Genomic DNA, 25,361 nt, shown 5'->3' on the forward strand with positions numbered 1-25,361 from the left:
ATTAGCCAAGTGTGGTGGCGGGCACCTGTAATCCCAGCTACTCATGAGGCTGAGGCAGGAGAATCACTTGAACCTGGGAGGCGGAGGTTGCAGTGAGCTGAGACCACGCTGTTGCACTCCAGCCTGAGAGACAGAGTGAGACTTTGTCTCAAAAAAAAAAAAGGAAGGACTATGTGAAAACTTTACGAAAAATCGGATAGTAGCATATACTTGGAGGTGTTTGAAGTTCTTAGGGAGGCAATGGAACTCCAATTACCAATACAGATTAGTTTTACATGTTCAAACTGCACATAAGTGGAATTGTATAATATGTATTCTTTTTCATAAAGCTTACACTCTGCAAAATATTTGAGATTCATTCTTGTTGTCATTGTGTATCAGCATTGTTTCTTCTTATTGCTGAGGTAGTATTCTATTGTGTAATACATGACACAGTTTTACCTGTTCATCTTTTGATGGATATTTGGGCTGTTCCCAGTATGGGGCTATTATAAATAACAATGTTAATCATAGGTAAGATGAATCCATCTTTAAATTGCCCTCCCAAATATGGATGGTAGTAAGGCAACAATAGTAAGATATACAATAATTTTTTTTAAATAGTTAAGATTAATCAGTGCTCTGCACATACATTGAAGAATCCAGTCCTTTACAGCTCCAGTAGGGAATAGCAGAGTTAAGGTAGGTGATGTATTGGGAGGAAAACTCAAACCTATCTTTCCCTAAAGCTGAAAAAAAGTAATTTGGCAAATTTAAGGAATGAAGTTAGAATTGTTGGTCAGGAGAATTTCATTATTGACCATCTCTGGCAGAATAAATTGAATAAATTGATGGTAACAGCAATCAGAATACTACAGTTTCCGGGCACTGTGGCTCATGCCTATAATCCCAGAACTTTTGGAAGATCATTTGAGGCCAGGAGTTCGCGACCAGCCTGGGCAACATAGGAAGATCCCGTCTGTGAAAAAAAAAAAATCAAAAATTAGCTGGATATGGTGGCACACATCTGTAGCCCCAGATACTTGGGAGGCTGAGGTGGGAGGATTGCTTGAATCCAGGAGATCAAGGCTGCAGTGAGCCAGGATCAAACCACTGTATTCCAGCTTGGGGGACAGAGCGAGACCCTTTCTCAAAAAAATAAAAATGAATTTAAATATATATATATATATATATATATATATAATGTATACACAACAGTGATTATATTCATGTTGGAAATATATTTTGTCTTTTGCTGTATTTTATAATTCCTCATGGGAATATGTTTTCCAGATTCTCTGCTTTCAAGAGAAAATAAATTACGGTTATATGGACATCTAGGGCCTAGACTGTAGACTAATGTTTCTGTAAACACTAGGAAATGAGCTGAGAAAGTTCATTTACCATTCATGGGCTAAATGCAAGTGAAGAAGAAAGAATTGGAAGCACTTATAACACATTTAGTCGTGAGGGGATAAATGTATAGCTTTTCATCTCTTCCTAAATAATTTTTTGTCACATTGCCTACTGTTCAGCACCCTTGGTAGGCTCACTTCAGCAGCTTTGAATCTTCCATTCCAAGTAGAATCCCTCTTTCTTCATTCTTTCTCTTCTGCTCACTTATCTTTTTTTTTTTTTTTTTGGGTGGGGCGGGGGGACAGAGTTTCGCTCTTGTTGCCCAGGCTGGAGTGCAATGGCACAATCTCGGCTCACTACAACCTCTGCCTCCCGGGTTCAAGCAATTCTCCTGCCTCAGCCTCCTGAGTAGCTGGGATTACAGGCATGTACCACCATGCCCAGCTAATTTTGAATGTTTAGTAGAGACAGGGTTCCACCATGTTGGCCAGGCTGGTCTCAAACTCCTGACCTCAGGTGATCCACCCGCCTCGGCCTCCCAAAGTGTTGGGATTACAGCCATGAGCCACTGCGCCCGGCCATCCTTGTGTTTCTTATACCTTCTCAGTGCAGCTTATATTTATAACATGCCAAAGATATGAGTGTTTTTTGCTTATGCCAGTTTTTCTTCATTTTAACAGAGTAGCAAGATTTGTATTTATGTTTATACATTTTCCCTACCAAGAGGTAATTTATTCTGGCCTTTTTGTAGATCACAGTAGTGAGATAGTTCCACCATAGTTTGTCTGTATGTATACCCAATCCATAGCATTTATGTGAAGACTCACAGTGTTAATGGTATTCTTTTCTAGAAGAAGATGGGAAAACTGAAGATGTCTTAGTGAAGTTCAAAGAATACCAAGACAGGCATTCTAGATCCCTCATATTAATCAACCACAAAAAACTAATTAAGGAGAGAAGTAATATTTATGGTAAAACATTTACTCTAGGCAGGAACCGTATTTCAAAAACAATACTATGTGAATATAAACCTGATGGAAAAGTTTTGAAAAATATTTCAGAACTAGTCATTAGAAATATAAGCCCCATAAAAGAGAAGTTTGGTGACAGTACTGGATGGGAGAAATCACTCCTCAATACCAAGCATGAGAAAATTCATCCTGCAGTGAATCTCCATAAACAAACAGAAAGAGTTCTCAGTGGTAAACAGGAGCTTATTCAGCATCAGAAGGTTCAAGCTCCAGAGCAACCATTTGACCATAATGAATGTGAAAAATCCTTCCTGATGAAAGGAATGCTATTTACACATACTAGAGCTCACAGAGGAGAAAGAACCTTTGAATACAATAAAGATGGAATTGCCTTCATAGAAAAGTCAAGCCTCAGTGTCCATCCAAGTAATCTTATGGAAAAGAAGCCCTCTGCCTACAACAAATATGGGAAATTCCTCTGCAGAAAGCCTGTTTTTATTATGCCTCAGAGACCTCAAACAGAAGAGAAACCCTTTCACTGTCCTTACTGTGGGAATAACTTTAGAAGGAAGTCATACCTCATTGAACATCAGCGAATTCACACAGGTGAAAAACCTTATGTTTGCAATCAATGTGGAAAGGCCTTCCGTCAGAAGACAGCCCTCACCCTTCATGAGAAAACACATATAGAGGGGAAACCCTTTATTTGTATCGATTGTGGGAAGTCCTTCCGCCAGAAGGCCACCCTCACTAGACATCACAAAACACATACGGGGGAGAAAGCCTATGAATGTCCTCAGTGTGGAAGTGCCTTTAGGAAGAAGTCATACCTCATTGATCACCAGAGAACTCACACAGGAGAGAAACCGTATCAGTGTAATGAGTGTGGGAAGGCATTTATCCAGAAGACAACCCTCACTGTTCATCAGAGAACTCACACAGGAGAGAAACCCTATATTTGCAATGAATGTGGGAAGTCCTTCTGCCAAAAGACAACCCTCACTCTCCACCAGAGAATTCACACGGGGGAAAAACCCTATATTTGTAATGAATGTGGGAAGTCCTTCCGCCAGAAGGCAATCCTCACTGTTCATCACAGAATACATACAGGAGAAAAATCCAATGGGTGTCCTCAGTGTGGGAAAGCCTTCAGTAGGAAATCAAACCTCATTCGCCATCAGAAAACTCACACAGGCGAGAAACCATATGAATGTAAACAGTGTGGGAAGTTCTTCAGTTGTAAGTCAAACCTCATTGTCCATCAGAAAACTCACAAGGTAGAAACCACGGGAATTCAGTAAGTAATGTGACTTTTTTTGTAAAAAAATGTTAAGTAATAGTAAACCCTGTAGACGATGTTGCTTGCAAGCATAATATCCAACAGTTTAAGGTACTATACCACATGGTAACCTACTGTTTGCTAGCCTGTAAAACACACACACACACACACACACACACACACACACACACACACAAATATTATTAGACAAATTACATGACAAAAATCATTAAGAAGTCCAAACTTTTTTTTTATTACTAGCTTCAGCAGACAAAAACTTCCTCTGTCAAGGTGTTATAAACATTTAAAATCACATTTTCCATTTCCATACATATCTTTTTGTTCATCAGTAATAACTAGTTGGCCAACTGACTGTGGTCCATGGACTACACAGTGAGTAGAGGTTCTTTAAAAGAAGGAGGTATGAACTGTATTTCTCATTGCAAATACAAAATAAAAATTAGTTGTTACCTCCTCACAGTTGACCACGATTCTGACTTCTAACATTACAAATTAGTTTTTACTATTATAAACCTTTCTATAAATTGGATTATATATCATGTATTCTTTCATATACAGCTTATTACCTTCATCATGTCCGTGAGTCTAATCATTAGTACATGTGGCAGAAGTTTATTTATTTTTATCCAGTATAGAATTCAATTATATGATTATATCACAATTTATCCATTCTACTGTTGATGGACTTTTACATTGTTTACAGCTTAGGGTCATAATAAATCATGCTTCTGAGAACATACTTGTCTTGGTGTACATACATGTGTTTCTCTTGTGTATATACTTAGGAGTGGAATCGCTGGGTCTTAGAGCATGTGTGTATTCAGTCAGATACTGGCAGACAATTCAGAACTTTCACCACATGAGATAATTGACACTGAAGGGAAACAGCTATAAATTTTATCAATATGGTGCTGGTTCAAACCAGAGAATTCATGCTGCAGGGAAACTCAATCAATGTTATTGTGAAAACTGGGAATGTGAATGTAATATATGTAGAAAAACATTTAGCCACAGCCCAAATCTTCCAGGCAAATGTAATAAACGTGACATTGCCGTTAGCCACAGTAAATGCCTTATTTGAAATCAAAAAGTCTACTAGAGGAGAGGCATCCAGCATTTCCCTTGTTCAACATCAGAGAATTCCAACTAGAGAAAAGTCCTGTGACTGTGTTGAAGTTAGGGCGTGGGGAGGAATATAGTCTTTACCTATGGTCTGTATCTACTGGTCAGGTACAAATGATGAATATGGAAAAGCTTATAGCCATCGTTCATATATTATACCACACCAGGGAATTCACATAGGATGAGAACTCTTCAAATGAAATGATTGTAAGAATGACTTTAACTGTTGCTCATTTCTTTTACACCATCAAAGAATTAATACCAAAGAAAGGAAGATTACAAGGAAACAAATAGGTCTTGGGACTTTTTTTTTTTTTTTTGAGACAGAATCTTGCTCTGTCACCCAGGCGGGAGTGCAGTGGCATGATCTCGGCTCACTGCAGCCTCTGCCTCCCAGGTTCCAGTGATTCTCCTGCCTCAGCCTCCCGGGTAGCTGAGATTACAGGCACGCGCCACACGCACAGCTAATTTTCGTATTTTTAGTAGAGACACAGTTTCATCATGTTGGCCAGGCTGGTCTCGAACTCCTGACCTCAGGTGATCTGCCTGCCTCGGCCTCCCAAAGTGCTAGGATTACAAGGACTTTTAACTCTGGGGAAAGCTCTCTTTCATGAAAGAAATCTAGCCATACCGAGACCATAATGCTAGGAAGTCTATGTGTAGGCCCCCTGGTCAACAGCTACAGCTGAGCTCCCAGCCATCAGCTAGCATCAGCTGCCAACCATGTAAGTGAGGCCTCTTGGACATCCAGTCAAGCCTTCAGATGACTGTGGACCCTGCTAACACCCAACTGGTACCACAAATGAGACCTCAAGCAAGAACTGCCCAGCTGAGGCCTTCCCAAATTCCTGGCCAACAAAATCATCAGGCTTTTTAACTACAAACAGTTTTATTTTTTATTTAATAAAAAAGTTTTTATTTAACTTGATTGTTTTATTAAAAGGGAAAAGTAATTTTTTAGTATCTGTTAATATATAATAAAAATAAAGGTATAAGCCTGGGCTTGGTGGCTCATTTCTATAATCCCAGCACTTTGGGAGGTGTTGGGAGGATCACTTGAGCCCAGGAGTTCGAGACCAGCCTGGGAAACATGCCAAAACCCCATCTCTACAAAAAATTAGCCAGGAATGGTGGCACATGCCTGTAGTCCCAGCTACTCGGGAGGCTGAGTGGGAGGATCACTTGGGCCCGGGAGGCGGAGGTTGCAGTGAGCCAGGATAGCACCACTGCACTCCAGCCTGGGTAACAGAGCGAGACCCTGTCTCATAAATAAATAAATACATAAAGGTGTAAATATATGGATTCTAGAGTCAATGAGCGAAGGTATTGTTGTTACTAATAGGTGATTTTGGAATGAAGAAAAACTGGCCATAAAATACAGTTGAAGATTTGGCTGCATTTTTGCCTTACGATTACATACCTTAATAATTACAACTCAATTGAGGGGTCCATATATATTCTTTCTCATTTTCTGGCAGTAAATCATATTCATCATATACGTCCCAATTTTGCACACACAAAAAATGAAAATAGCCCCCAAAAGAAAGGCAGGATAATGCGATCTATCCTCAAAAGACCCCGTGCTGTCATTTCTCAACAAAGGCGCAGAGAGAAATCAAGGTATGGAATCTAATGAATGTCCGTGAAGGAGGTACTTTTGAATGCTTTAAAGAAAGTCTAAATAAAGTTGCGTTTTCTTTTCTTTTCTTTTTTTTTTTGAGACAGAGTTTCACTTTTGTTTCCCAGGCTGGAGTGCAATGGCGCAATTTCGGCTCATTGCAACCTCTACCTCAAGCAATTCTCCTGCCTCAGCCTCCCAAGTAGCTGGGATTACAGGCGCCCACCTGTATTTTTAGTAGAGACGGGGTTTCATCATGTTGGCCAGGCTGGTCTCCAAAGCCTGACCTCAGGCGATCCACCCGCCTCAGCCTCCCAAAGTGCTGAGATTACAGGTGTGAGCCACCGCACCCAGCCGAAATTGTGTTTTCTAAAGCTATTTACATATAAGCTGCCGCTCCTTAGGAAAATTTGGTCCTGTGGTTTATATTTTGGCATGAAACAGCATTGGGCTGTATTCCAGAATCCTGCTTGAAGATTTCTTTTGAAGAAATCAGAAATTTTCTTTGCATTTTTTTTTATTTTTTTGAGACAGGTTCTCAGTCTGTCACCTAGGCTGGAGTAGAGTGGTGCCATTATAGCTCACTGTAGACTTGAATTCCTGGACTCAAGCAATTCTCCTGCCTCAGCCTCCCAAGTAGCTAGGACTACAGGCAGGCGCCATTCCTCTCAGCTAATGTTTTTATTCTTTATACATATGGGGTCTCGTTGTGTTGCCCAGGCTGGTATTGAACTCCTGGCCTCAAGCAATCTTCCCTCTTCGGCCTCCTAAAATGCTGGGGTTACAGGTGTGAGCCACTTCACTCACTTTAGAGATTTTCACTTTATGAATTGATAAATACAGCATTGCATCACTTAATAGGGATACATTCTGAGAAATGCATCATGAGGCAGTGTCATGATCGTGCAAGCATCACAGAGTGCTGATACAAACCGAGATGGTACAGCCTACTAAACACCTAGGCTATATGGTAGAACCTGTTGCTCCTAGGCTACAAATCTGTACTGCATGTTACTGTGCTGGATACTATAGGCAATTGTAACACAATGGTAATTATTTGTATATGTAAACCTATCTAAACACAGAAAAGGTACAGTAAAAATATGGTACTATAATCTTTTTTTTTTTTTTTTTTGAGACAGAGTCTCACTCTGTCGCCCAGGCTGGTGTGCAGTGGTGTGATCTCGGCTCATTGCAACCTCCGCCTCCTGGGTTCAAGTGATTCTCCTGCCTCAGCCTCCTGAGTAGCTGGGACTACAGGTGCACGCCACCAAACCCGGCTAATTTTTGTATTTTTAGTAGAGACGGGGTTTCACCATGTTGGCCAGGATGGTCTCAATCTCCTGACCTCGTGATCCACCCACCTCGGCCTCTCAAAGTGCTGGGATTACAGGCGTGAGCCACCATGCCTGGCTGGTACTATAATCTTATGAGACCACCATTATATATGCAGTCCATCATGGACCAAAATGTCATGTGGTGCATGAGTATTTTTCATCTAACTTATATATTGCTCAATGAAGTTTGGGCAACTCTAAGGAGCAAACATGTTTATAGAATCTAAGTCAACTTGACCTAAACATATATGACAAAATAGGAGTGATTTTACAAATTCATATTTTGTAGACCTAACTGCAAGGTCATAAGGCATATGCAAAATGATTTCATCAGTTCAGAGGACTAACAGGACTCCACAGAGCATACCCAGGAAATGTTTTTACTTAGAAGCAAAGGATGTGGCTCAGCAAAAGAAAGGGAAGGTAAGCATTAGGGCTCAGAATCATCTAGCTGCACATTCCTCAGTGGTTTTATTCACACACAGACTGCACACTGTCTCTGAACTGAAGCACTAAGACCTGTATCAAACTTGATTTGGGGAGAGCTGACAGCAGAACTTCTCTACATGGGTTTTTTTGTTGTCATTGTTTTGTTTTTTTAGACAGAGTCTTGCTCTGTCACCCAGGCTGGAGTGCAATGGTGCAATCTCAGCCCACTGCAACCTCCGCCTCCCAGGTTCAAGCAAGTCTCCTTCCACAGCCTCCCCAAGTATCTGGGATTACAGGCATGTGCCACCACAACCAGCTAGTTTTTGTGTTTTTAGTAGAGACAGGGTTTCTCCATGTTGGCCAGGCTGGTCTCGAAGTCCTGACCTCAGGCAATCCTCCGCCCACCTCAGCTTCCCAAAGTGCTGGGATTATAGGCGTGAGCCACCGTGCCCAGCCACTGCATGGGTATTTATGCTTCTCTGTTCACTGGTTACATAGTCAAGCCAGGCTATCTAACTGGTTATGTAAGTTTAAAAAAGTTAAAAAGCCATCATAAACAAATTGGCTCTGGGAGTCTCCCAGGGAATATCAGACTTTAACTAGTACCTTGTATAGCTCACTGGCCTTATCCCAACCAAGAGTCAGAGCCAGACATCCGGGCATCGTGGAGATAATTTTAGAGCTTTGCAGTCTGACTGTAAATCAGCTCCATCTTATAAACATGGTTCCTATAACTGCTGTGTATTTCCTGATAATGTATGTGAACAAGCATATCTCCTCACCCTCTGTGTCCCCGGTGTCAGATAGTGCACAGTACATCTCAAATGTGATCATTTCTTGTCAGCTAATGCTTGAATTTCTCCACTCAGTTTCTGGTCTAGCAATAGAGCCAGGCTTGCCATGTCCTGCTTCACAAGTAATGTGCAACAGCAAAAGCACAGGCTCCAACACTAGTCTACAACATTCACCTGGGATGTTCTAGATATTCATCAGTTTATAATCAGGCTTTTTTTTTTTTTTTTTTTTTTTTTTGAAACAGTGTCTCGCTCTGTCGCCCAGGCTGGAGGCAGTGGCTCGATCTTGGCTCACTGTAAGCTCCGCCTCCTGGGTTCACACCATTGTCCTGCCTCAGCCTCCTGAGTAGCTGGGACTACAGGCACCTGCCACCATGCCCAGCTAATTTTTTGTATTTTTAGTAGAGACGGGGTTTTACTGTGTTAGCCAGGGTGGTGTCGATCTCCTGACCTCATGATCCGCCCACCTCGACCTCCCAAAGTGCTGGGATTACAGGCGTGAGCCACCGCACCCGGCCTATAATCGGACTTTTCAAAACCCTAGATATGTGACAATACCAAGTGCTGACAAGAATGTGGAACAACTGGAACTCTTTCTTTTTTAACTTTTGTTTTAGATTCAGGAGTACAGGTGCGGATTTGTTACTGGAACTTTCATACATTGCTAATAGGAAAGGCAAAATGGTAAAGCCGGTCTGGAAAACAATATGCCAGTCTCAAAAAGTTACACATCCAATATGACCCAGCAATCCCACTTATAAGTATTTATCCTAGAGAAATGAAAAATTATGTGCACACAGAAACCTGTACATGAGTGTTTGTAAGTATTATTTATAATAAAAAAAAAAACTAGAGACAAGCAAATGTTCTTCAGTGTGTAAATGGATACACTGTGGTACATTCCCAAGATGGAATTCTACTCAACGATAACAATAATGAGCTACTGAAACATGCAACTACATAGATGAACCTCGAATGCATTACGCTAAAGGAAAGAACCCAGTCCCAAAAAGTTACATACTGTATGATTCCATTTATATGACATGCTGGAAAAGGTGAAAATATAACAACAGAAAACAGATCAAATGTTGCTGAGTGTCTGGGGTGGGGTGGGGTCTGAATACAGAGGGGTTGCACGAGGGAATTCTTTGAGGTGTTGGAATTGTTTTGTATCCTGCTTGTGGTCATAGATAAAAAATCTATGCATGTGTAAAAAATAGAAGTATACATACAAAAAAGTGAATTGTACTGTCTGTAATTTTTTTAAATAAATAAAAATCCCTAGCTCTGCTTCATCAGCAGCAGTACCTCCTGATTTGTGTCTTCAAAGATATCTTTAGACTGGCTTCTGAATTACATATCCAGTAGTAGTCAGCCTACACACACACAGGCCTTGCCACATGGTCTCATCATTGTTCCGCAGGTCAACTCACAACACAAGTAACACATTACAGTTAGCCCGTATTTGTAAACTCCATCCAGATGATCAGCCCCCCATTGGAGTGGCAGGCTTCATGTCTGGGGGTGGCACACCTATGGAAGATGGAACTCAGTGTGTGTGCTCTGTTGGGCGTCTCCATCACATCTAACAGTGGCTGACAAACCAGCCAATACATAGTCATCAAGGCATATGCAATCATTGGGAATAATACTAAGTGGGGCCAATTCTGCTATCCCTTGGTTCTCAGTGGTATTCTTAATTCCAACACAGTGCCATTTAAAGGTCCCTGATTGTATATGTGCAGTGGCACAATCTCGGCTCACTGCAGCCTCCGCCTCCCGGGTTCAACTAATTCGTCAGCCTCAGCCTCCCAAGTAGCTGGGATTACAGGCATGTACCACCATACCTGGCTAATTTTTGTATTTTTAGTAGAAATGGGGTTTCACTATGTTGGCCAGGCTGGTCTTGAACTCCTGACCTCAAGTGATCCCACGCCTCAGCCTACCAAAGTGCTGGGATTACAGTGTATGTTTTTATTGCTGCATAATGATTGTACATATTTATGGGATATGTGTGATATTTTGATACATGCATACAATATGTAATAAATCAGGGTAATTAGGATATCCACCTCAAACATTTATCACTTCCTTGTGTTAGAAACATTTCAAATATTATCTTCTACCTATTTTGAAATATACAATAAATTATTAACTATAGTCATCCTACTATCCTATCAAACACTAGAACTTATTCCTTCTATCTAACCATATATATATATTTTTTGAGACAGAGTCTCGCTCTGTTGTCAGACTGGAGTGCAGTGGTGCCATCTTGGCTCACGGCAACATTTGCTTCCTGGGTTTAAGCAATTCTCCTGCTTCAGCCTCCTGAGTAGCTGGGACTACAGGCATGAGCCACCACGCCCAGCTTATTTTTCTATTTTTGGTAGAGATGGGATTTCACCATGTTGGCCAGGATGGTCTCGACTCTTGACCTCGTGATCCACCCACCTTGGCCTCCCAAAGTGCTGGGATTACAGGCATAAGCCACCACACTCGGCCCTATCTAAGCATATTTTTATATCCACTAACCAACCTCTCTTCACCCCTAGCCACTCACTTCCGAACCTCTGGTAACCATCATTCTACTCTGACCTCCATGAGATCAACTCTTTTAGCTCCCACTTATGCATGAGAACATGCCAAGTTTGTCTTTCTGTTCCTGGCTTATTTCCCTTAACATAATTAACCTCCACTTCCACCCATGTTGCTGCAAATGGTAGGATTTCATTCTGTTTATGGCTGAATAGTATTCCATTGTGTATAAATCCATTATGCATTGATGGAGACTTAGGTTGATTCCGTATTTTGGCTGTTGTTAATAGTGCTGCAGTAAACTTGGGTGTGCAGATACCTCTTAGATATACTGATTTCCTTCCTTTTGGATATGTACCCAGCAGTGAGATTTCTGGATTATTTGGTTGATCTATGTTTAGTTTCTTGAGGAAACTCTATAATTTTTTCTATAGTGGTTATACTAATTTACATTCCCACCAGCAGTGTACTAAAGTGTTCCCCTCTCTCTGCCCTCACCAAGATCTCTTATTGTTTGTCTTTTTGATAATGGTCATTTTATTTTTTTATTTTTATTCATTTTTTTGAGACAAAGTCTCGCTCTGTTGCCCAGGCTGGAGTGCAATGGCGTGATCTCGGCTCACTGCAACCTCTGCCTCCTGGGTTCAAGCGATTCTCCTGCCTCAGCCTCCTGAGTAGCTGGGATTACAGGTGCGTGCCACGACGCCAGGCCAATTTTTGTATTTTTAGTAGAGAGGGGTTCACTATGTTGGCCAGGCTGGTCTCCAACTCCTGACCTCAGGTGATCCACCTGCCCCGGCCTCCCAAAGTGCTGGGATTACAGGCATGGGCCACCACACCTGGCCTTACTTTTTGAGACAGAGTTTCGCTCTTTCACCCAGGCTGGAGTGAAATGGCACGATCTCGGCTCACTGCAACCTCCGCCCTCTGGGTTCAAGTGATTTTCCTGCGTCAGCCTCCTGAGTAGCTGGGATTATAGGGGCCTGCCACCACACCTGGATAATTTTTGTATTTTTAGTAGAGACAGAGTTTCACCATGTTGGTGAAATTTGCATGAGATTTAGAAGGTGGAAGTGAAGCACTGCCACTATTCTTGGAAGGTTTTCATGGATGAGCAAATGGCTACATGTGGCATGTTCTTCTCATGGCCAGTGGCAAAAGCCAAGTCATAATATGAAAGCACATGTAAAGTTCTGTTGGGGACCAGCCTCAACACCACCTGTAGGGTACCTGAAGTCCGGTGGCGACAAAGGAATGAGAAGAGACAGGTTAAGAGTTCATAAAGGTGGGAGCCAAGGGGCCAGAGCAAATCAAAAGCTGCAAAGGCGCCAAGCTCTGGTCTCCACACTATTTATTGAGTACAATCACTTAGATCTAAGAAGCAGATGTTCAGGGGTGAAACAGTGAAAGGGGGGCAATGGCGGTTTAGGTACATTTTCTTTGTGCTGAAGCAGCATAAACTTAACTACTGATTTATTCTTTTACTTATCAGAGAGCAGCTGTGGGGAGTGGGCCTAACTAGAAGCCAGCATATCTGGCCACATTCCAATGCTTCAGAGGAGTGTCTTTCTCCTTGAGCACAGTGTTTATAGATAAGAGAGCAGGTCACACTCTGGTGATGGGAACGTGATGGCAATTAGGAGGCTTTCCTCCTCAGAGGCCTCTTGTGGCTTTCCACAACTTATTGTCCCATATTTTTATGGCCAGTTTATGCAGGCACCCCACAAGCCCTTTTCCCAACAGTTCTACCAAAAATAACTTCCACTCACATTCTATTCGCTAAATCCAATAAATTGCATGTTAGAATGCATGTTAACATTATCTATTGGTTGTGTTTTGACAATTTTCTTTTTTTTTTTCTTTTTGAGACAGAGTCTCACTGTGTTGCCCACGCTGGAGTGCAGTGGCGCGATCTCAGCTTACTGCAAGATCCATCTCCCAGGTTCACGCCATTCTTCTGCCTCAGCCTCCCGAGTAGCTGGGACTACAGGCACCCACCACCACGCCCAGCTAATTTTTGTATTTTTTTTTTAGTAGAGACGGGGTTTCACCATGTTAGCCAGGATGGTCTCGATCTCCTGACCTCGTGATCCGCCCGCCTCGGCCTCCCAAAGTGCTGGGATTACAGGCATGAGCCACCAAGCCTGGCCAATTTTGATAATTTTCATCCACATCAAATAAGAATAAATATAGCTTATTGGCTGGGCATAGTGGCTGCGCATGCCTGTAGTCCCAGCTACTCAGGAGGCTGAGGCAGGAGAATTTTTAACTTGGGTGGCGGAGGTTGCAGTGAGCCAAGATTGCACCACTGGACTCCAGCCTGGGTGTGTCTCAAAAAAAAAAAAAATGAAGTAGGCCAAATGTGGACTAATGATGAGAATGTGTAATAAATCACATATTATGAATAACCTACTTTTGTCCAAAGAATTTATGAAATTTACATGAAATATTCCCGTTAGAATAAAAGGAAACTGATAGCAGTTGTTGCATCTGTGGAGAGAAAGTGAGTGGCTACAGAACTGGATGTTAGGGGAGAATTAATTTTCACATTTTTGGTAATTTTTGAATTTTTATAATGTGTGCTTTTATTAAACAAAAAATTTAGAAGGTTTTAAAAAATAAATGTAATGTCAAAATATATACGCCAGATACTCTTTAATCCCACTGTTGGGAATCTGCACAATAGAAACAAAAGAAGGTAAAATTAGAGTTCTAGGTGAACATTAGAAACAACTTCAATGTCTGTAGTAGGTAATGGCCCAAAATACGTACATACATTCCATTCTAGAAATATTCTGAACCTTACAAAGAATGGGTTACATCTTTACGTACTGACCTGGAAAAGTATTCATGATTATTATGAAAAGGACAAGACGCTGTCAAATGTCCGTATGGGGGTAAAAGCTCCTCCAAACACATGCAAAAAACGCTTTCTGTGTACAGGTTGTTTGAGCATAAAGGAAGAAGAAATATACATACTGGTTATCTCAGAGATTTGAGGGAAGGGAGGAAATTGTTTTCATTTTATTTCACTGTTTCAGTGAAATATTTCACTGGTTTCAGTGAAACATGTAATTTTAGAAAATTTATTCTCAATAAAAAACTTATTCTCAATAATGGTTAATACAATAACTCAGAAACAGCATTAAAATGAGACCAAAATTTACACTTTAATTAGTTTTCCACTTTCTCACTTAAAAACATTTGATTTTCAAGGATTATTTAAATAAATCAATACTAATGAAACTGGTGGCTTACCAACTTTTTCCTTAAATAAAACAAAGACAATGTATATTTCCATCAACAAATTTCATGATGCTAGACTAGGATGGGGAGGGAGGAGAGGAAACCTGACTGGCTTCTCACCAGTATGAAGAGTCTGATGTAAGTTAAGTTGTAATCTATGATTAAACGCCTTCCCGCATTGATAAGGTTTCTTTCCAGAATGAATTCTCTGATGGTGTGAGAAGCTTGAATGATAGCTAAAGGCCTTCCCACATTCCTTACATTCATAGGGTTTCTCACCAGTATGAATTCTTTGATGTTGAATAAGGTGTGAATGAAGTCTAAAGGCCTTACCACATATCATGCATTCATGAGGTTTCTCACCAGTATGAATTCTCTGATGTCTTTTGAGGTGTGAACACTGTCTAAAAGTCTTCCCACATTCCTTACACTCATAGGGTTTCTCACCTGTATGAATCCTCTGATGTAGGGTTAGTTGTAAGCCATCACAAAAAGCCTTCCCACATTCATGACATTCATAAGGTTTCTTGCCAGAATGAATTTTCTGATGGTGTGAGAAGCTTGAGTGATAGCTAAAGGCCTTCCCACATTCCCGACATTCATAGGGTTTCTCACCAGTATGAATTCTCTGATGTATAGTAAGATGTGAGCGATGCCTAAAAGTCTTTCCACATTCTTTACATTCATAAGGTTTCTCACCAGTATGGAGTCGCAGATGTTCAGTAAGTTGAAAGCCACGAATAAAAGCCTTCCCACATTGCTTACATTCATAGGGTTTTTCACCAGTATGAAGTCTCTGATGTTGAGTAAGCTGTGATCGCTGTCTAAAGGCCTTCCCACATTCTTTACATTCATAAGGTTTCTCACCAGTGTGAATTCTTTGATGTAGAGTAAGTTCTGAGCCATAATTAAAGGCCTTCCCACATTCGTTACATTCATAGCGTTTTTCACCATTATGAATTCTTAGATGTTTAAGTTGTGAGCAATGAACAAAGGCCTTCCAACATTCTTTACACTCATTGCATTTGTCACCATTTTGAATTGTCTGTTGTTTAAAAAGGCATGGTGTATTAACAATTTCTGTGCATTCTTTACATTCAGAAAGTTCTTTAGAATGAGTTCTTTTGTGGTGACTAAAAAATAAATGGTAACTGAAGATTTTTCTACACTTTTTACATTCAGAGATTTTCTCTCTATCATAAAATTCTTGAGTGAGTAAAGTATGTTGGCTAAAAATGGGCATGTTTTCATGGTTAATCATAAGTTGTCTAAAATAACCCTCCTCTTGTCCCTGATGTTGCTCAAAATGACAGTTGCCTTCCCAGATAGCACTGAAAATTGATCTCTCAGGACTATGGCTTTTAAATTCTTCCATGTTAACCCACTGGGATAATTCTGTTTCATAAATATCCCTTTTTGGAGATAACTTCTGGGGCTCATCTCTGGATGCCAAGTCTGAAAGATAAGAAATATATTTTAACTCCTGGTTTTGTACTATAAGAGAAACAAAATATCTATGGTAGCAATGAGAGATAACTGCAAATAATTCATATAAGAAATAAAAGGCTTGGAGAACTCTTAAATGGGTAAAGGAGTACAGGGAAATGAGAGCACTCAAATGAAGTAGTTAATTAGGGAAATAAGTCAATTCAATGGTGCTGAAATTTTGATCCACCTCTGAATTACCTTGAGAGTTTGTTGCAATTATGGATGTTCAGGAAACATTCTAAATCAACTCAATCAGAATCTAAGAGAGTTGGTCTTAGAATGAGGTCAACTGAGTCAGAGTTCATATGTTTAACACTATCAGGCCAAAGGTTTATGCAGCAGATTGTCAGCTGTTGCCAAATATCTATTTTTTTCCCTTTTTAAAAAATATCAATTGAACCCATGGCTTTTTATTTGAGAATAAAGCTGCCAATATAAACTCTGCATTTCCCAAGCTCTTTCACAGCTGAGAATGCCATGCAACTGGGTTCTGCCTAAAGAAATACAGAAATATTATGTAATACCATCTGAGTTCTTTCCTGAAGAGCCAGGTGGCCCACGCCCTATATTGCCTGTTTTCCCTCTTCCTCAACAAAGCTGATGGCAATATTGATTTGCTGTCATGTCTATCAAATAATGGTTTTGCAGAGTAGATACCTTTCTAGCTTGGATTTTAATGCGAGAGAAAATTAAATTTATATGCCTGGGTTATAGACATTGTATCAAAAAAAGAAAATTAATTTAAACATCTATATGGTTTCAATCGCTATTGTTCTGGGTCTCTGTCACAAGCAGCTTAACCTACATACATACAAATACAGCTTCCCACAGAAATTTTAAAACTTCAGCTCCTTGGCATGAGAATATAGGGCTTCTGCTAACCAATATAATCTCATTTTGAGTCCAATTCCTTTTTATTCATTAAGCTATAACCAAATTAATCTGGCAACAATTAGGACATGCCAAAGCCTTTTCCTATGTTAGAGCTTCACAGCTTCTTCCATGTGCTAAGAATCTTTTTGCCTAGATTTTTTGTATAGCGGGCTTCATTTCATCTAAGTCTCAGAGTAAAAGTCACTTCCTCAGAATTGTATTCCCGATAATATTATCTAATGAAGTCCTTCCTGAAGTACTACTGGAATTACATATTCATTTATTAATCTTTTTAATATTTGGCCAGGCATGGTGGCTTATACCTGTAATCCCAGAACTTTGGGAGTCCTAGGCGGGTAGATCACTTGAGGTCAGGCATTGGAGACCAGCCTGGCCAACATGGTGAAACCTGTCTCTACTAAAAATACAAAAATTAGCTGGGCGTGGTGGCGGATGCCTGTAATCCCAGCTACTCGGGAGGCTGAGACAGGAGAATTGCTTGAACCGGGAGGTGGAGGCTGCAGTGAGCCAAGATCATGCCACTGCACTCCAACCTGGGCAACAGAGTAAGACTGTCTCAGAAACAAACAAACAAACAACAAAATATATATATATAATATATATATGTTTTTTTACCCATAAAGCTACTCAAGGATAGAGAAATCACTATAAAAACAACCTTTACAATATAATAAGTATTCAATAATCAGTTGCTGAATAAATGAATTATTAAGGAAAAGGAATTAAGATGAGGAGAAACAATACAAAGATAACAGTTGACAATCATAATCATTTAATGAATTAAGATGAAGAGAAACAATACAAAGATAAGTTGACAATCATAATCATTTAATGCCCTTAAATTTGTAATAACTACTGAACATCTCTCCATGCTTCTATTCACTCCTACATCGACTGCACTGATTTTATATATAAACACATACATAAATAAACCATGTACTTGCTTATCTATAACAAGCCACTCCAACTGAGTGGCTTAAAACAGTAAGTCATTTATTATTATTATTACTATTGCTGTTGTAATTATTAGTGAAGACCAAGTCATGCTCTGTCACCCAGGCGAGAGTGAGCGCGGTGGTGCAATCACAGCTCACTGCAGGCCCGACCTCCTGAACTCAAGAAATCCTCCTACCTCACTCAGCTTTTGGAGAAGCTGAGACTATAGGGGTGTGCCACTATGCCCTGCTAATTTTTAAATCATTTTTTGTAGAGAAAAGGCTCTCACTTTGTTGCCCAGGCCGGTCTTGAACTCCTGGTTTCAAGTGATTCTCCTGCCTCAGCCTCTCGAAGTGCTGAGATTATAGGCACGAGCCACCACACCAGACCCATTTATCATTATTGTCTTTCAGTCCTGAGGATTAACTGAGCTCAGCCAGGCATTCCTTACTTGGCATTTCTCTAGTGACAGTCACACACTGGTCAGGCTGGATCATTCCAATGGCTTCCTCCACCCACATGTCGGGTACCAGGCCTGAGGAAATATGTAAAGCTTGGGACTGTAACAGCTGTGATGCCTGGGGCTTTCTATCCTTATGTGGTCTCTCTACATGGTGTGTCCAGCATAGCTGTTTCAAGGTAACAGATGCCCTCTTACCTGGCAACTCCAGACTCCAAAAGCATATGGGGAAATGCAGGGAGGGAGGGCGGGCATATGAGCATATGCCAGGCACAAGCTACTTTTATGACCTAGCCTCAGAAATCACAAAGTATTTCTATTTATTGGAAACAATTCACTTAGGGCTGTCCCATTTTCAAAGCAGGAAGTTAGACTTCTTTTTTTTTTTTTTTTTGGTTTGAGGACTGTCACAGAAGCACAGAAGTGGCAGACATGGTGTGTGTGTGTGTTTTTGGTGGGGGGGGGGGGTGGTGGGGCACAGAGTCTTGCTCTGTAGCCCAGGCTGGAGTGCAATGGTGCGATCTCGGCTCATTGCAACCTCCGCCTCCTGGGTTCAAGTGATTCTCCTGCCTCGGCTTCCCAAGTAGTTCGGATTACAGGTGCCCACCACCTGTAATTTTTGTATTTTTAGTTGAGATTTTTGTATTTTTAGTTGAGATGGGGTTTCACCATGCTGGCCAGGCTGGTCTCGAACTCCCGACCTCAGGTCATCCACCCGCCTTGGCTTCCCAAAGTGCTGGGATTACAGATGTGAGCCACCGCGCCCGGCCAGCGGACATGTTTACAACAACCACTACACTCATACACATATTTATGTACAGATATAAACACAAACACATACTTTTCTACATCACTTCCTTACAGACGATGTTTTTACTAAGTGAACATACCTGTGAAACCACCACTTAACCAAGAAACAGAACATTACCAGAAACCCAGAGCCTTCGAGGCCCTTCCCAGGTTTACCTTACCCACCAAAGGTAGGCGATATCCTGCCTTCTTACACTATGCAGTGGTTTTTGTCTATTTCTGAATTTCCAATAAATGGAATGATATAGGAGGTACTTTTTTCTCCAGCATCTTCTGTCCAGTACCACGTGTGAGGTTCATTTCTAATATTACATATAGTAGTAGTTTCTTAATTTTCATTACTATATAGCAGCAGTACTCAATGGGTGGTCCAAGGACCACAGAGGGTACCTGAGACCCTATCAGGAAGTCTATAAGGTCAAAGCTATTTCCATACTAATTCCAAGACATTTGCCTTTTTTACTTATTCTCTTACCACTGGACAGGAGAGATTCTGAGAGACTACTAGAAGTGTGATAACGTCACATTCTGAAATCTAACAGAATGCATGATTATGTATTTCTGTGTGTTCTAGAAGTTTCTAGAGTAGTAGGTTTGGGGAATAAACATGTACTTTCAGAAATTAGCTGACTTTGTTACCAGTACTTCTACTGTACTCTTAAAAACTGTATTTATTTATACCTGCATTTATGTCTGTAGCCTCATTATTGTCCAAGAAATTATTGTGAAATCCCCAAGTTTTCCATGTACCTACATGGAAACAAAAGAATAAATACTTCATTTTAGAATAATATTTTATTATACAATAAAAAGAGAATATCTATTTCTTTTTCTTTTTAGACAGAGTTTCGCTCTTGTTGCCCAAGCTGGAGTGCAATCACACAATCTCGGCTCACTGCAACCTCCGCCTACTGGGTTCAAGCGATTCTCCTGGTTCAGCCTCACAAGTAGCTGGGATTACAGGCACGTGCCACCATGCCTGGTTAATTTTTTGTATTTTTAGTAGAAATGGGGTTTCACCACTTAGCCAGGCTGGTCTTGAACTCCTGACCTCAGGTGATCCGCCCACCTCGGCCTCCCAAAGTGCTGGGATTACAGGTGTGAGCCACCGTGCCCAGCAGAGAATATGTATTTCTTATACTTGAAAATGGATATTGGTTTTTTGTTTTGTTTTGAGATGGAGTCTCGCTCTGTCCCCTGGGCTGGAGTGCAATGGTGCGATCTTGGCTCACTGCAACCTCCACTTCCCAGGTTCAAGCGATTCTCTTGCCTCAGCCTCCTGAGTAGCTGGGATTACAGGCGCGAACCACCGCATCTGGCTAATTTTTGTATTCTTAGTAGAGATGGGGTTCACCATGTTGGCCAGGCTGGTCTTGAACTCCTGACCTCAGGTGATCCTCCCGCCTTGGCCTCCCAAAGTGCTGGGATTACAGGCGTAAGCCACCACGCCCAGCCAGTTTTTTTTGTGTTTTTTTTTTTTGTTCCGTTTTGTTTTTTTTGAGATGGAGTCTTGCTCTGTCACCCAGGCTGGAGTACAGTGGCGCAGTCTCGGCTCACTGCAGTCTCTGACTCCCGGGTTCAAGCAATTCTCTGCCTCAGCCTCCCAAGTAGCTGGGATTACAGGCACATGCCACCACATCGGCTAATTTTTTTTGTATTTTTAGTAGAGACGGGGTTTCTCCACATTGGTCAGGCTGGTCTTGAACTCCTGGCCTCAAGTGATTTGCCCACCTCGTCCTCCCAAAGTGCTGGGATTAGAGGTGTGAGCCACCATGCCTGGCCAGGTTTATTTTTTGAGACTACTTTTATTATTAAAAAATCTGGCCTGGAGTGGTGGCTCACATCTGTAATCCCAGCACTTTGGGAGGCTGAGATGGGAGGATTACTTGAGTCCTGGAGTTTGAGGCCAGCCTGGACAACATAGTGAGACCTTGTCTCTACTAAAAAAAATAAAAATAGAAATGTAGCTGGGTGTAGTGGTGTGTACCTGTGGTCCCAGCTACTTGGGAGGCTGAGGTGGGAAGATTGCTTGAGCCTGAGAGGTCCAGGCTGCAGTGAGCTGTGATCACTCCACTGCACTCCAGCGTGGGTAACAGAGTGAGACCCTGTCTCAACAACAACAAAAAAGATCTGTTGTATAACCCTGTGCCCACACTGGACAATACTGCATTATACACCTAAAATTCCATTAAGAGGGTAGATCTCATGTAAAGTATTTACAACACAAGAACATTTTTTAAAGTGTTTACATATTTAATAAATACTTTTTTCTATTTCTTAGCATACAGCACCAATGTAAATAAATATTAATTATAGCATCCATAGTTAAATTTCTCAATATTTGTTTTTGAGAAACACTGAGTATTTTTTGAGAAACACTTTATTTCCCACTTTATTGAGGGAAAATTGACAATTAAAATTTATATATTTAAAGCATACAACCTGATGATTTGATATACATTTACATTGTGAAATAATCACCACAGTCAGCTAACTAACCTATTCATCACCTTACATAGTTAACTGTTTTCTTTTTTTTGTGGTAACAAAAAAACATGTACCTTCAGTACGTTTCAAATATACAATACAGTACTGCAAACTAGAGTCATAATATTCTAGAGTCTGAATATGGATATTCAGAATCCACTCATCTTGCATAACTGAAGCTTTATTTTATTTATTTTTTTGAGATGGAGTCTCGCTCTGTTTCTCAAGCTGGAATGCAGTGGAGCGAACTCGGCTAACTGCAACCTCCACCACCCGGGTTGAAATGATTTTCCTGCCTCAGCCTCTTGAGTAGCTGGGACTACAGGCGTGAGCCACCATGCCCGGCTAATTTTTGTATTTTTAGTAGAGGCAGGGTTTCACTATGTTGGCCAGGCTGGTCTGGAACTTCTGACCTCATGATCCACCCGCCTCAGCCTCCCAAAGTGCTGGGATTACAGGCGTGAGCCACTGTGCCTGGCCAGATTTTGACTATTTTGTTGTTGTTGTTGTTGTTATTGTTGTTGATTGAGATGGAGTTTCACTCTTGTTGCCCAGGCTGGAGTGCAATGGTGTGATCTCAGCTCACTGCAACTTCCGACTCCCAGGTTCAAGCTATTCTCCTGCCTCAGCCTCCCGAGTAGCTGGGATTACAGGCGTGTGCCACCACGCCCGGCTAATTTTTTGTATTTTTAGTAGAAACGGGGTTTCACCATGTTACCCAGGCTGGTCTCGAACTCCTGACCTCAGGTGATCCACCCTCCTCTGCCTCCCAAAGTGCTAGGATTAGAGGTATGAGCTGCCACACCTGGTCAAAATTAGACTTTAGGAAAGTTTGTGTCAGCCCCTGTGAGCTTGACAGCTTCCAAATACTTAAAGACTTACCTGATTAGATTCGTGGTGTTATTAACAAGTATGATTTTTTGGCTATTTTACAAGAAAATGTGTCAAAGTCTGGAAGATCTGCATAACTAATTGGAGCAATATTTTCCAAATAACTAATGCATCATGTTACAAAACAGGTACCACAGATAAGAGATCCATTCAAAAAACAAGACAGACTAGTGAGTTTTAATTTAATAGATTAAATTCAGAGGCAGATGTGAGATCCAACTGTCTTCTTTTAATCCAAGCATTAAAGAAACGTGCAAAAAATGAAAAACATTGCCACTTTTCACAATAAATATTTTCGTTTTGTTTTGGAAAATATAACTTATTTATGTTAACATATAGTTTATTATTTTTAAATGAATTAAATGAATATTTCATTTTTCCTAGATTTAATTTCTAAGACAGTTAATATTGAAGGATATAATCTACATATGCAAGAGCTCTTGGGGTTCTCAATAGTTTTTAAGAATATAAAGGCATCTGAGAATAAAAAGTTTGAGACTGATAACTATATATAGCATTCCATTCTAACACAATTTATTTTCCCATATAGCTAATGATGGACATTCTGGTTGCTTCCAATAGTTGACTATTATGATTAGTGCTGCTATGAACATTCCTGTACATTTCTTTTGGTGGAAATAATTACTCTTTTCTGTTAGGTATGCACATCAGAGTGAAATTGCTGCATCATAGGATATAAATTTCTTCAGCTGTAGTTGACATTATGCAACAATTTTCTAATTTAGGCCAGGTGTGGTGGTTCACGCTTGTAATCTCAGCACTTTGGGAGGCTGAGATAGGCATATCACTTGAGGTCAGTAGTTTGAGACCTGCCTGGCCAGCATGGTTAAACCCTGTCTCTACTAAAAATACAAAAATTAGCTGGGTGTGGTGGTGGGTGCCTGTAATCCCAGCTACTTGGGAGGCTGAGGCAGAAGAATCACTTGAACCCAGGAGGTGGAGGTTGCAGTGAGCTGAGATGCGCCAGTGCACTCCAGCCTAGGTGACAGAGCAAGACTCTGTCTCAAAAAAGCAAAAAATAAATAAATAAATAACATTCTAATTTAAAATTCCACTTTCAATTTACTTTCAATTATTTTGCGTATATACCTAGAAGTAGAATTGCTTGATTATATGGCAATTCTATTTTTAATGTTTTGAGAAATTACCATACTGTTTTCCATAGTGGCTGTATGATATAGCTTGGATGTGTCCCCTCTAAATCTCATGTCGAATTGTAATCCCCAGTGTTGGAGGTGGGGCCTAGTGGGAAGTAATTGGATCATGGGAGCGGTTTTCTCATAAATGGTTTAGCACCATTCCCTTGGTGCTATCCTCATGATGGTGAGTGAGTTATCATGATATCTGGTCCTTGAAAGTGTGTGGGCTGGGTGCGGTGGCTCATGCCTGTAATCCCAGCACTTTGGGAGGCCGAGGTGGACAGATTATCTGAGATCAGGAGTTCAAGACCAGGTTGGCCATCATGGTGAAACTGTGTCTCTACTAAAAATACAAAATTAGCTGGGTGTGGTGGCAGGCACCTGTAATCCCACCTACTGGGGAGGCTGAGGCAGGAGAATTGCTTGAAACCGAGGTGGAGGTTGCAGTGAGCTGAGATTGCACCATTGCTTTCCAGCCTGGACAACAAGAATGAAACTCCGTTTCAAAAAAAAAAAAAAAGAAAAAGAAAATGTGTGGCACCTCCTCGCGCCCCCCCACTCTCTCTCTTGCTCCTGCTTTCACCATGTAAAGTGCCTGCTCCTGCTTTGCCTTCCACCATGAATAAAAGCTCCTTGAGGCCTTCCTGGAAGCTGAGCAGGGCCATGCTTCCTATAAAGCCTGCAGAACCATGAGCCAATTAAACCTCTTTTCAAATTACCCAGTCTCAGGTATTTACAGCAATGCAAGAATGATCTAATACCTTGTACCATTTTACATTCTCACCAATAGTGCACAAAGGTTCAAATTTCTCCACATTCCTGGCAACACTTGTTATGTTTTTTTTTATATTAACCATCCTATTGAGTGTGAGGTGATATCTCATTGTGTGTTTTTTTGTTTGTTTGTTTTTGTTTTCGTTTTTGGTTTTGTTTTTCAGAGTCTCATTGTCACTCAGGCTGGAGTACAGTGGTGCAATCTCAGCTCACTGCAACCTTCGCCTCCCAGGTTCAAGTGATTCTTGTGCCTCAGCCTCCCAAGTACCTGGGACTACAGGTGCATGCCACCATGCCTGGCTAATTTTTGTATTTTTTGGTAGAGACGGGGTTTTGCCATGTTGGCCAGGCTGATCGCGAACTCCTGACCTCAAGTGATCTACCTGCTTCGGCCTCCCAAAATGCTGGGATTACAGTCATGAGCCACCGTGCCCAGCCTCATTGTGGTTGTGACTAGCATTTCCTTAATGGCTAGTGATTTTGAACATCTCTTCATGGGCCTGTTGGCCCCAGCAGCACAAGAGGTATGGAGCAGATCAGAATAGCAGTGTAATGGTTCTGAAAACTAAACTGTCATTGGAACTAAAGCCTACAAAAGTAGATCAGATCTTTACTAAATCTAACAGGATAACTACTTGCTCAAATTGATTAAATAGAATCAAGGCTCTCTGAAACATAATAACGAAAATATCCAAGGTACAACTGAAAATCACTTCTCATACCAAAAACCAAGAAAACCAAAATCTGAAGGAGAAAAGGCAATCAACTAAT

General features: G+C 41.0%; 2 protein-coding genes across 20 annotated transcripts in view; one reads left to right on the forward strand and one right to left on the reverse strand.

Moving 5' to 3' along the window:
* ZNF382 (zinc finger protein 382) overlaps positions 1 to 10,201 on the forward strand; it is a 28,898-nt gene extending 18,697 nt beyond the window's left edge. For all 12 annotated transcript variants that reach the window (XM_063600194.1, XM_034946582.3, XM_008960803.4 and 9 more), the window contains one exon: positions 2,187 to 10,201. In XM_063600194.1, coding sequence (XP_063456264.1) covers positions 2,187 to 3,607 — 1,421 coding nt within the window. In that variant the 3' untranslated portion in view covers positions 3,608 to 10,201. The remainder of the gene's footprint in view (positions 1 to 2,186) is intronic.
* Positions 10,202 to 12,713: 2,512 nt separating this feature from the next.
* Positions 12,714 to 25,361, reverse strand: part of ZNF461 (zinc finger protein 461) — a 30,032-nt gene continuing 17,384 nt past the window's right edge. For 5 of the 8 annotated variants that reach the window (XM_003808755.6, XM_034946579.3, XM_008960808.6 and 2 more), the window contains 2 exons: positions 19,960 to 20,028; positions 12,714 to 16,145 (listed from right to left, as the gene is read on the reverse strand). In XM_003808755.6, the coding sequence (XP_003808803.1) occupies positions 14,755 to 16,145; positions 19,960 to 20,028 (1,460 nt within the window). In that variant the 3' untranslated portion in view covers positions 12,714 to 14,754. The remainder of the gene's footprint in view (positions 16,146 to 19,959; positions 20,029 to 25,361) is intronic. The other 3 variants (XM_034946580.3, XM_024926469.4, XM_003808756.6) reach the window with 1 other exon arrangement.

Source organism: Pan paniscus, chromosome 20, assembly GCF_029289425.2.
Source record: "Pan paniscus chromosome 20, NHGRI_mPanPan1-v2.0_pri, whole genome shotgun sequence".
NCBI lineage: Eukaryota > Metazoa > Chordata > Mammalia > Primates > Hominidae > Pan > Pan paniscus.